Source organism: Corylus avellana, chromosome ca5 (genome assembly GCF_901000735.1).
Source record: "Corylus avellana chromosome ca5, CavTom2PMs-1.0".
NCBI lineage: Eukaryota > Viridiplantae > Streptophyta > Magnoliopsida > Fagales > Betulaceae > Corylus > Corylus avellana.
Genome location: NC_081545.1, coordinates 232,097 through 242,093, shown reverse-complemented (window position 1 = coordinate 242,093; position 9,997 = coordinate 232,097). Strand labels below are relative to the sequence as shown.

The 9,997-nt window shown below is 36.7% G+C and overlaps 1 protein-coding gene across 4 annotated transcripts; it reads right to left on the bottom strand.

The window, feature by feature from the left end:
* Positions 1–130: 130 nt before the first annotated feature.
* On the bottom strand, positions 131–9,997 carry LOC132183137 (uncharacterized). 4 transcript variants are annotated; one of them, XR_009440361.1, is made up of 22 exons: positions 9,753–9,997; positions 8,833–9,390; positions 8,487–8,746; positions 8,271–8,366; positions 7,647–7,781; positions 7,407–7,528; positions 6,888–7,052; positions 6,390–6,495; positions 5,882–5,987; positions 5,668–5,778; positions 5,039–5,202; positions 4,826–4,943; positions 4,251–4,475; positions 3,632–3,822; positions 2,843–3,010; positions 2,588–2,693; positions 2,273–2,410; positions 1,925–2,083; positions 1,495–1,701; positions 1,010–1,232; positions 399–589; positions 131–252 (listed from the first exon to the last, which is right to left on the bottom strand). XR_009440361.1 is itself a non-coding variant. In XM_059596536.1 (22 exons), the coding sequence occupies exons 1-22, from the start codon at positions 9,798–9,800 to the stop codon at positions 464–466; spliced, it is 3,576 nt and encodes a 1,191-aa protein (XP_059452519.1). In that variant the 5' UTR covers positions 9,801–9,997; the 3' UTR covers positions 285–463. The 4 variants fall into 4 exon arrangements, 3 of the variants coding, with proteins under 3 accessions (XP_059452519.1, XP_059452518.1, XP_059452520.1); XM_059596536.1 differs by lacking the exon at positions 131–252 and adding an exon at positions 881–952 and having other exon boundaries at positions 285–589; positions 1,038–1,232; XM_059596535.1 differs by lacking the exon at positions 131–252 and adding an exon at positions 881–952 and having other exon boundaries at positions 286–622; positions 1,038–1,232.

Here is a 9,997-nt window from a genome sequence, read left to right as displayed (position 1 = left end):
AGAAGCATGCCAGAGGTTTAGTTTAAGTGGCTAAAGCTGTATGTTACATTGTTTGAATGTAATAAATCGTAACGCGCTGATGAAAGGATAAAAATGATGCCTTGGATGGAGGGTAGGGTGGTAAGCAGTTAATCAGTTATATGCTATCCTACACCAGCAAAAGTTTCTGCTTTCCATTATATCTGACTAGAACGACCAAAGTGTCATGTCTTGTAAAGTTACAGACCACTTGTAAGTGTATTCCTAAAAGTCCTACATGAGAAAGGAAGGGATGAGGAAAAAATTTGGCAACAAAATACACAAATGAGAAAATTTACTTCAATTTGATTTCTTGAGAAGAAGCAGAAATTTGATATGCAATATAGACATACACAAAAAGAATATAATGAAGCACCTACCAAAAATTATTTAGTGCTATACTATGAACTGATACATGAACTTGTCAGTTGGGAGGTACCAACTTCTAAACAAAGAAAAAGGTAGACGGATCTGTTGCATTTGCTGTGTCTCTACAAAGAATTGATCGAGCTTCAATTACTGAACGAGGGGGCTCAATATCTTTCTCTTGCAGGGCATTTCCTTGCAATCGCTGCATTTGCGAAGCAAAGATGTCATCCAATATCTACAAATCAAAACAGAATCATATGGTTGGAATATTTGTAAAGAAACATTGTACGTGAGACATAACTACAGTAGCACAGCACCAACCACAAACTTAAGCAAGCCAAAATGCATCATGGTCTTGAACATAACCAGAATGCAATCCCCTTCTATTGACATGTAGAGAGTGTTTCTGGATATGATCCTTGCTGAAATGTAATCAACCAATAGTTCCAACTCAGTCCAAGGATTAGAAGGGACCGATCTTAAATTTACTTACCCCGAGAGCATAATAAGATCCATTATACCATACTCGATTTTCCTTCCTGTCTTCGAGAAATTTCAGAACAATCTAGTACAAACAATTGAAATTGGAAGTGCATTAGATTTGAGAAGAAATTCAGTAAACCTGGTGTATATACTAGGATTCTCTTCACCTGTCCCATCCTATCCCAGAATCCACGGCAGGTTGCAATGAATATCCAGCTTGTCAAAACCCCGTGCAAGTTGGATATAGAGTCAATGAGTTGTGAACTCAGCATTTGCATTCTTTCACGGACCTCAGCCTCTCCATCGTCTTCCTTTGTTTCCTCCAGAATCCTTTTGAGCCGTGTGTTACGATTAGCTTGCATCTGATACAATCATTTTCAAAGAAATTACAATTATGTGGATTAGTTTTTCATTTGTTTGGAACACAGATTAGGGACATAAGAAAGAAGAACAAAGTATCAAAATTCATTCACGAGGGCTAATGACCTAGTTCTTCTTTGTTAGTAATACACTCGTTAGAGGTGGCTATCTGTTTAAATGGTTGTTAAATATTACGGCAATTAATACAAAGACCTTTGACTTTGGGTAGAATTCAAAGGTTATTGGATTGTCAATAGAGCTTACGTTGCTTATGAGCTTCCCTACTATTGCCTGCAAGTAATTCTTGTATTTTGTTCTCAAGAGAACTGTGATCCCATTCATCTGCTCTCCAAACAGTGACTTCTTATCTCCCCCAACTGGCAGATATGATGCCCAAGACTTTAAGATTTCCTCCACTCTACAGTGCAGGACATCAAGAATTCTCTTCATGGTGTTCAGAAAAATTCCTAACTGAACAAAAAAAAAAAAAGAAAAAAAAGAAAAAGAAAAAAAGTAAGATACATGAATATACAATGAACTTCAAATCCTATATATTCACATACAAATATCAACATGTCTCTCTGCTTGTTACTGGCTAAATTTGACCACAGTTCAATTCAAGCACCTATTCAAATTCCTGGTGGCCAAAAATTAATACCATAACATGGAATATCTGCATGCAAAGCACACTCACTTGATTAGGAACAGAATAGATTGTCATTGATTGTCTTCTTGTGAGCTTCTGAACCTGCATATTAAGCTTCTTCTGGATGCTATCTTTCAAAGGAGTCAATATGTCATTATATTGCTTCTCCAGCGCCTTTATGATTGCTCTTTCCACATTTGCAACGGCCTTTCAAAAATCACAAAAGCAATTGCAATGTTTCAGCAGATGCAAGAATATTGTGCGTCAAAGTGTGTATGCAGAAGTGCTTAAATGCATACAAATATGAGCTGAAATCTGTAAGCACGTATCTCTAATTTTTTTTTTCTTGGGGAGGGGGGGTTGTGGGGGTTGGGGTAGTGTGGGAGTAGAACTTACATTTTCCAAAATCAATGAGTACTGAGGCCATCTATTGATTATTACTTCATACTGAATAAGGGTGTCTCTAATCTTCTCATACATTTCCTCAGCAAATGGTGAGGTGGAATGATTTGTCATCACACCACACCATGGCACCTGCATCATTAATTCGAACACAGTAAGTTAATCTAGTTCCTCATTTGAACAATATCTTTGGTGTATGCTTAAGATTTGGCCCAGCCTGGGATAGAGGGGTGGGAGGAGAAACACACACACACATAAAATATACTTTTGTTTCAGATTAATTCATATATGTCTTAAATGAGGCAGTACCTTTTCTGCTTTGCAAAGCTCAAGTAAATTAAGTTGCATATCTTGTACCCACACCATTATATAATTGTGAAACAAATTCCTTGCGTCTACACCACCCTGCACCGGACTGAAGCAAACAGAAAACAGCATGTCAGAAAGGAAGCTTCTACTTCAACAATAGGCTGCAAGCTGTGTTGCTACCATGTTCTTGATAAAATGTCAGTCATTCAAATATATGAAAACTTAATGAACTTGTATTAAGTGCCTTTTACAAACCTGATGTTCCATGATTCAAGATCCCTTTCAAAATCAGCAGTTGCTATTAATAGTTCAGTTACATGCGGCTGTGGGCTAGATGGAGGCCATGCAGCAAGGAAACCTCTAAGCCTGTTGCACAACTCTGTGCTGTAAACGGCAGCTGCAATGTTTGACAGGTCGATTGAGCTGGAAATAGGCTAATATGAGTCAGAAGATATATGATATAGTAAAGCATACAAAATTATAATTTTTAGGAATTCATAAATATCTCAAATCGTAGAATCCAATTATAGTCTGAAACTCTACAAAAAGGGGAAAAATATTATAAGTCAAATAGACAAAACAATGATAGTTGACAGAAATCTCAGGTTCGTTTGACAACGCTTTTTAATAAAAAAGTAAAAGCATTAACAAACAACTCAAAATACAAAACATTCAAAACTATTTTTACCTTAATGTCACATCACAACCAAAAAGCAAAAAGCATCTTCTAAAAAGTTTTGCAAAAGGAACCTAGCTAAAGCTGACTCACCTCCTCAAAGGAAAGGTGAAAGAAAGAAAAAATAAAATAAAATAAAAAAAGTAGGCCAATAAAATAAAATAAAATACAAAACATTAAAGAAGGCCAATTGTTCTCTCTTTTTTAATTCGATGAGTGGTCTTGGCGGTTGGGAAGTAGGAGTGTGTTTGTATTCATGTCTTATGGATGGAATTGGGAAACTTAAGATCCTGTCCCTGTGTCATATTTAAGTTATTGAACATTTATTGTCTAAAAAAAAGTGTTTCATGAATAAAAATTGCCAGTACCTGGGGAGTATATGCTGGTTGTGGATCTTGATGTCTGCCTGAATTTCATTGCTTATGTTGATACAAAGATTCTTCATCTTTAAGTATGCTGTGGAGATGGTAATGGAGTCCATAAGGAAACCTTCAGAGTTGCTCGACACAAACTCATCAGTCTTTGCCATGTGCTTCCAACATCTCCTTTTCGCTGCTGTCTGTAAATAAAAGTCATTTGGTTTAGATTTTCATTTTGCCTGATTTGTCAAAACAAAGTGCAAAAGAAGACAGACAAGTCCTATGACTAGGTCATATGATGAGAAATTGTATGGACATTTGCTTATAGACATGTCTTCAGGCTTCAGTTACAGTCCCCATTATCCCACTGCTAAATCACATGAGGCATGGAAGATTTCAGTAAATGAGCTAACAGGTCACTTGCTTCAGGCTGCCCGAGATCTTGCTCTTTCTTTCCTGGAAAACTAACATTTATCTTTATATCTAGTCTAGTATAACGTATGAAGGCAGAATATTACATGGGAGGCCCATATACTCTGGATTGGTACATTAGTTGAACATATAGAACATGAAATTTCATCTTCTGTGTCATATATAATTGCAAGACTCAGTGACAAGTTTAAATTACCTGCAAATAGTTTCTGAGCATAGTCTGTGCATCTAGAGAAAGGATATCATGAAGAAGAGTGTAGACTTGGACAGCAGGTGCTAGAGCTGGTGCTGCAGACTCTTGCATTGGACCAAACAAGTCTACTAACCCCGTAGGAGAATCTTCATCTAATGATTTGTAGTTCTCAAAAACATTTGCTAAAAGACTCTCTATTTGGGTTTCACAATCCAATAGTAAATTTTTCTGCAAGACAGACATCAAAAAATTATAATATCAAAAAGTTTGTTATATTCATATTTTAACATTTTCCTCTTAAGGCACATGAAGAGGCTGCTTCTGCTTGGTGAACATTATCGCTAAATGGACAACAACAGATAGTATTTAGCCCACCAAGTCCCTGCAATGAACTCTCGACCAATTTTATTGCATCAAGCACGTAGTTTCCGTTTCAAGTTTTTAATCATAAAAGAAAATTATCATCCACAACATCTACTTAGCTACAATCATTTTAAAGTAAATCAGAAGCACAAGAGTTTGATTAAAAAATCATTAAATGGTAACGGATGCAATGTGGGTCTTCAGAAGAGGCTTACCTCTTGCCTGGTCAAACTTTTCTCACTTCTAGCCTTTATTATGGGTACAAGTAGCTCGCTCACAAGTTCCAAGCAGTCTTTTGTTGGAGTGGCCACATTCATGACGTGTGACAGATATCTACAAGGAAAGCCAAGGTAAGTGAAAATGTTAGGAGGTTAAAGCATCATTAGTAACTTTAAATTGACTTGACAAAATTTACATTTGTTTCGCACCTCAGCTTAGTATATGAATCGGAAACACCATAGTAGTCTGCAAATTCATTCAACAACCACTTCCAATTTCCATGCAACCACAAGTTCCTGGAATGAAAACGTTGTGCACGCATCGCTGCCTCCAGCAATAAATCATAGGCTAGAGTTTCCACAACAGGTCCACTCTGCAACATGTGAAGGAAGAACAATAAAACTTTAATTTACACAGGCAAACACCTGCTACCTAACTCACACTCACATAAATTCTCATACACCACAGTTTCTCATTCTATACATGGATTGGAGACTGAGCACCAACAAATATGCAAAGAGAACTTCAATAATTCAGAAACTGTTTCACATATAGAACTGCAACGGTCACACACATCTGGCCAGTCCAACTCCAAATATAGATGAAATAATCTGAATACATTAATACTACCTATTTTAGAAAAATAACATAAGAGATATTCATAAAGAATCATATATTACTATAGTAAAACAGCATTTTAGATGTAATCTTTAAAATCTCACCCCATTCCGTTATTGAGCTTTTGTAAACAAGTTTCACAAGACATATAAACTAGTAGTGTTATTTTTATTGGTCATAGCTGTGGTATTCAGCTGAGTTGAGTTGAAGGACATGTAACCTTCATATGATTAGTCTCATCGTTTGTGATTGTACTACCAATAAAGAGCTGGATCTTTCCAACACATTCTTGATCATCATGGTATATGGGCCACCACCGAACTCTATCACTCTGCATAGTCAGACAATCACATCAAGTAACATATGATAGTATGAGAAATAATATGTATAACTGTACGATATCTGATATTGGAAGATGGAGGAAGGCTACATACAGGGTTATCAGTAAGGGATGAAACTTGAATTGTAGTTCGACCTTGGACTGAATTTTTTCTGTCTTGGACTTCTACCAAAAGAGCATCCCCTTGGCTCTCCGGGAAACTGAAATTACAAAATGGGTAAGATCTCTCCTTCACTGCTCATTGAAGGGGCTGACTGTAGTTTGGTTTTGTAGACTATGCTACAGAATATTAATTATTAAATATGTACAGTTTTCAAAAATCACCACTTACAAGCACAAAGGGTATCCTTTAAGTAAAATGCCAACATAACATCACAACCTATATAGGTTCAAATCTATGATTCTTTCCAGCATAATATCAAGACCTAATGACCAAATGTATGATTCTTTCTATTAAGACCATCGCACATTCACACTGTAAGAAATTTCAGATTATGAGGGTTCTTCAATTAAAATCTTGGATGCTGTCCAACATGAATACTAAAAACTAAAGCTGGCCAACCACAGGACAATAGCCAAGTTAAGTAATAATAGCTACTTACAAGACATGGTAATCTCCACTTCCAGGGCGCAAGCAAATAGAAGAACCTGGCTCCACTTCAGTATCTTCTGTAGCACTCTTTAGTTGGAATAAGCATGATAATGGCTCTACAAGCATGAGAAGAAACTTATTAATCATCCACGGGGAGTTACTGAGGTATAAACAGTCCTTAATGATGTCTATGAAAGTGTGTATGATTGACGTGAAGTGAAGACAACCACTAAAAGCATCCTGCACAGGAGATATTCTCGATCTTTGGGAAAACTGAGGACTTCGATTCAGAAAGGTACGATAAAATCTGCCCGGTAAATTGTTGCAAACTTTTAATGAGCATGATTTTTACTTCAATATCTAAAGTAACAACATTAAGCTGAACACTTGTATGATTTATAATAGATGGTAGTTTCACTGGAAGTGTGGTCTTTAAGCGCAACAAGTGGATTTGTAGGCACACTCAACAGTAAAGTAAAATAGATTCCCAAATATTTCTAGAACAAACCTTCTGATTCCACTGAGAATGAGGCAACTTTTAGAGAATTCATGCCAATTTTCACTAGTGATGAAACATGCCGAACATATTCTACCCCCGCTTGAATGTATATTGCACCACGCTGCGAATATGTGTTCTTAAGTTTCCTCCTTTGTATTACTCGAAGTTTCCTCACTGCCATTAACCACCAACTACACGTTAATTCAAATTAAGAATACAATTTACAGGATCTTAATCTTAACGAAGATTTACTTTCTACAAGTGTGAAAAAAAAAAAAAGAAAAAAAAAAAAGGGAGAATATCAAATGTCATAATCAGCATATAATCATTTTTATCACTTATGAACATATGTAACATATATATGGATCTTCAAACGACAGAAGCATAGGCCAATCAACCCAACGGATAAAATGCAAACCAACTTACAATCCTGTGGATATATATATATAACACCAAGCTCATCTTTCCAAATAGTTGGTTTCAATATGTTTATATAAACATAGTACATGAATAACATCTGGATTTTACCTTCCACTCTTATTTTCCCTACAACCTTCTTTGCATTCAAAAGGCATATTTGTTCAACACTCTTAGTAGTCCTGCCTTCCATTGGTTGCACACCTCGGGGTTGCAACAAAAATTTGTGTAACCTATATAATCAGAGAACAAGGAGAGATGCCCAATCAGAGTTGAAAACTAGCCATGGAACATCAAAAATATTTAAGGGTTATCTCACTCTTCAGTAGCATCAAGCAAAACACAACCTACCCAAAGGCACTTCGGAGAATGAGGCACTCGTCACGTAGAAACTCAGGTGCCTCGGTACAGCCTCTTTCCCATGCATGTAGGCATAAACGTATGGTAGCATCATAAGCAATCATTGTTTGCCATGCATATTGTCCACTGCAATGATTGAATTGACAAGGCATAGTTTGAGGATCCAGTAAGCCAGAGAAATCAAATAGGTCCATGCTCATTAACTTTTTTGATAAGTAATCGAAATATTATTAAAAGCACAAAATGCGCAACTCCAGTATACAGGGAGTATACACCTAGCTAGAAAGAGAAAACAAGTCAAGAAAAACATGAAAACTAGGCAAATTAAAATCTAATTCAGTTGTCCAATGATAAAAAGTTTTGAAAAAGGATGATAAAAAGAAGATACCAAAATGGATTTTTTTTTTTTGGTCTACATATAGCACAATATACATATATAGTAAAATATAACTACACACATCGTAATGCATAATTAGGACATAAAAAGGCTCTTCTGCTGTTATAAACAAAAGGTTCAATTCTGTGGATAGAGCAGTAAACTCCACTAAATCAAATTAGCACTAGAGAACAATCTCCTAGTGTCTAGCATCAGATTGAATTTGACATAGACTGTACCTGGTGTTATAATAAGGTGAATGATCCAATTGGCTGGCTTGCAGATAAGGGATCTGCGTTTCTTTTTCACCGACACCGGGTATGTTTTCGTTTACTCTGAAACAACAAAGATTGAAAAGACTTAATGTTTATAGGAAGAAAGGGTGAGAAAGAAAGACCAAGAAAGATGTTCGCATAATGTAAGAATGGTCTAGTGAGGCTAAACAGAAACAATACCCTTCACAAAGTTCATTGGTTTCTAAGGATTGTGCTCTCCGTTCCACTAAACCTTTTTTACTTCCATTAAAGCTGTCTGATACATTTGATGGGCACATCCCTTTATCAGTTAGATCAATTCCTGTGAAACCATCAGAAGCTCTCCGCTGTTGATTGACAACCTCAAAGCTTCCTTCTTCTCTTCCAATGTCAACTATGGGAGGTGCACTTGGAGTTCCCAAGTCGGCTAAATCTTGGATACTTTGTTGAGTTGGAGTACCCTAAAATCATCATGAACATAAATCACAATAACAAAGAAACATTTTAACACACTCTAATCACAGTAATAAAGGACACCAATTCCTACCTGCAGATTGCATAGTAGAACCCGTTTACGAAGCTCACTGCCCCCACCACATGGGGTCGTATCTTTTTGGGCATATCTTCTGGTACGCAATTCACCATCAGTATATCTTCTTAAACTTTCAGGTACTTCAATCCGAAGATTTTCCTTGAACAAACCTCTATTCACAGAAGACCCACGACCTCGGCTCAAGCTTGGGATGGATTTGTAACCATATATTTGTTCTTCACCATAACGCTGTAGAATTGGGTTATCCAAGAAATCAATGTCATTATTATTAGATCCCAACACTTCTTCGTCCGAGTAATCGGCATCATCATCATCTGGAACTGAAGCTACGCTCTCATCATCGTCGTCTTCGTCGTCGAGGTAGGGAGTAACCAGACTATGTGGTGCCAGAGAGCCAGAGTTGAACTTGAGAGGAGGCAAACTGGGGGAAGACATAACAGTATCACTAATGTATTTGTATGCTAATGGAGATTTTGGGAATGGGTCAGCAGCAATTTTCTCGGTAAGAGGAGATCGAACTTGTTGAGATTCTTCCACTTGTAAATCTGATCCCTACAGGGTAAAGAAACATTCTTTAAAGGGGTCCATTTAAAAAAAAAAATTAAAAAATTAAAAAACTAAAAGCGAAGAATAGGCAAACAAGAAAAATTTGAAACTAGTAAAGAGACCAAGATACTTCCTTATACGAATTAAAAGTGAAAAATTGGGTTCTGAGCCTTGGTTGGTTCTTGGGCTTTTGGTTCTTGAGGAAAAGAACCCAAAACTCAAAACATACGAAAAATAGCAAATTGTAGAGGAAGGTCCTCAAAATGAAAACCAGATTATAGAACAGAAAGAACGGGGACAAGATCAAAGACTAAGAAATCGATTTCTTGAAAAAGTTACAAGAAATTACAGTACAACTGTACAAGTACCTGTTTGATCCAGTTGATCGCGCTTTCATCCAGGCCTTCGGTGAACATCTTGTATGGTTTTGTCACTTTGTTTAGAGAGAGAGAGAAAGTAGGAGCTTTTTAGTTGAGAAAAAGGTTTGTGCAAGCAGAAAGGAGTTGCGAAGTAGACGAAGAAGAACTCGAGAAGGGAGCGTGGGTTTTTTGATTGCAACGGCTAGTTTGACGTTTTCTTGCTTTCAAAATGGAACCTGTATGCCCTTACTTAA

What these genes read in the sequence shown, in the direction of transcription:
- LOC132183137 (XM_059596535.1), bottom strand. Translation starts at nt 9,800, where the DNA reads ATGTTCACCGAAGGCCTGGATGAAAGCGCGATCAACTGGATCAAACAG. An exon ending in TGCTCAGAAACTATTTGCAG is followed by an intron (nt 3,823 to 4,250) that starts GTAATTTAAACT and finishes TTTTATTTACAG; the next exon opens with ACAGCAGCGAAAAGGAGATG. An exon ending in TCTGGGATAGGATGGGACAG is followed by an intron (nt 953 to 1,037) that starts GTGAAGAGAATC and finishes TGTTTGTACTAG; the next exon opens with ATTGTTCTGAAATTTCTCGA.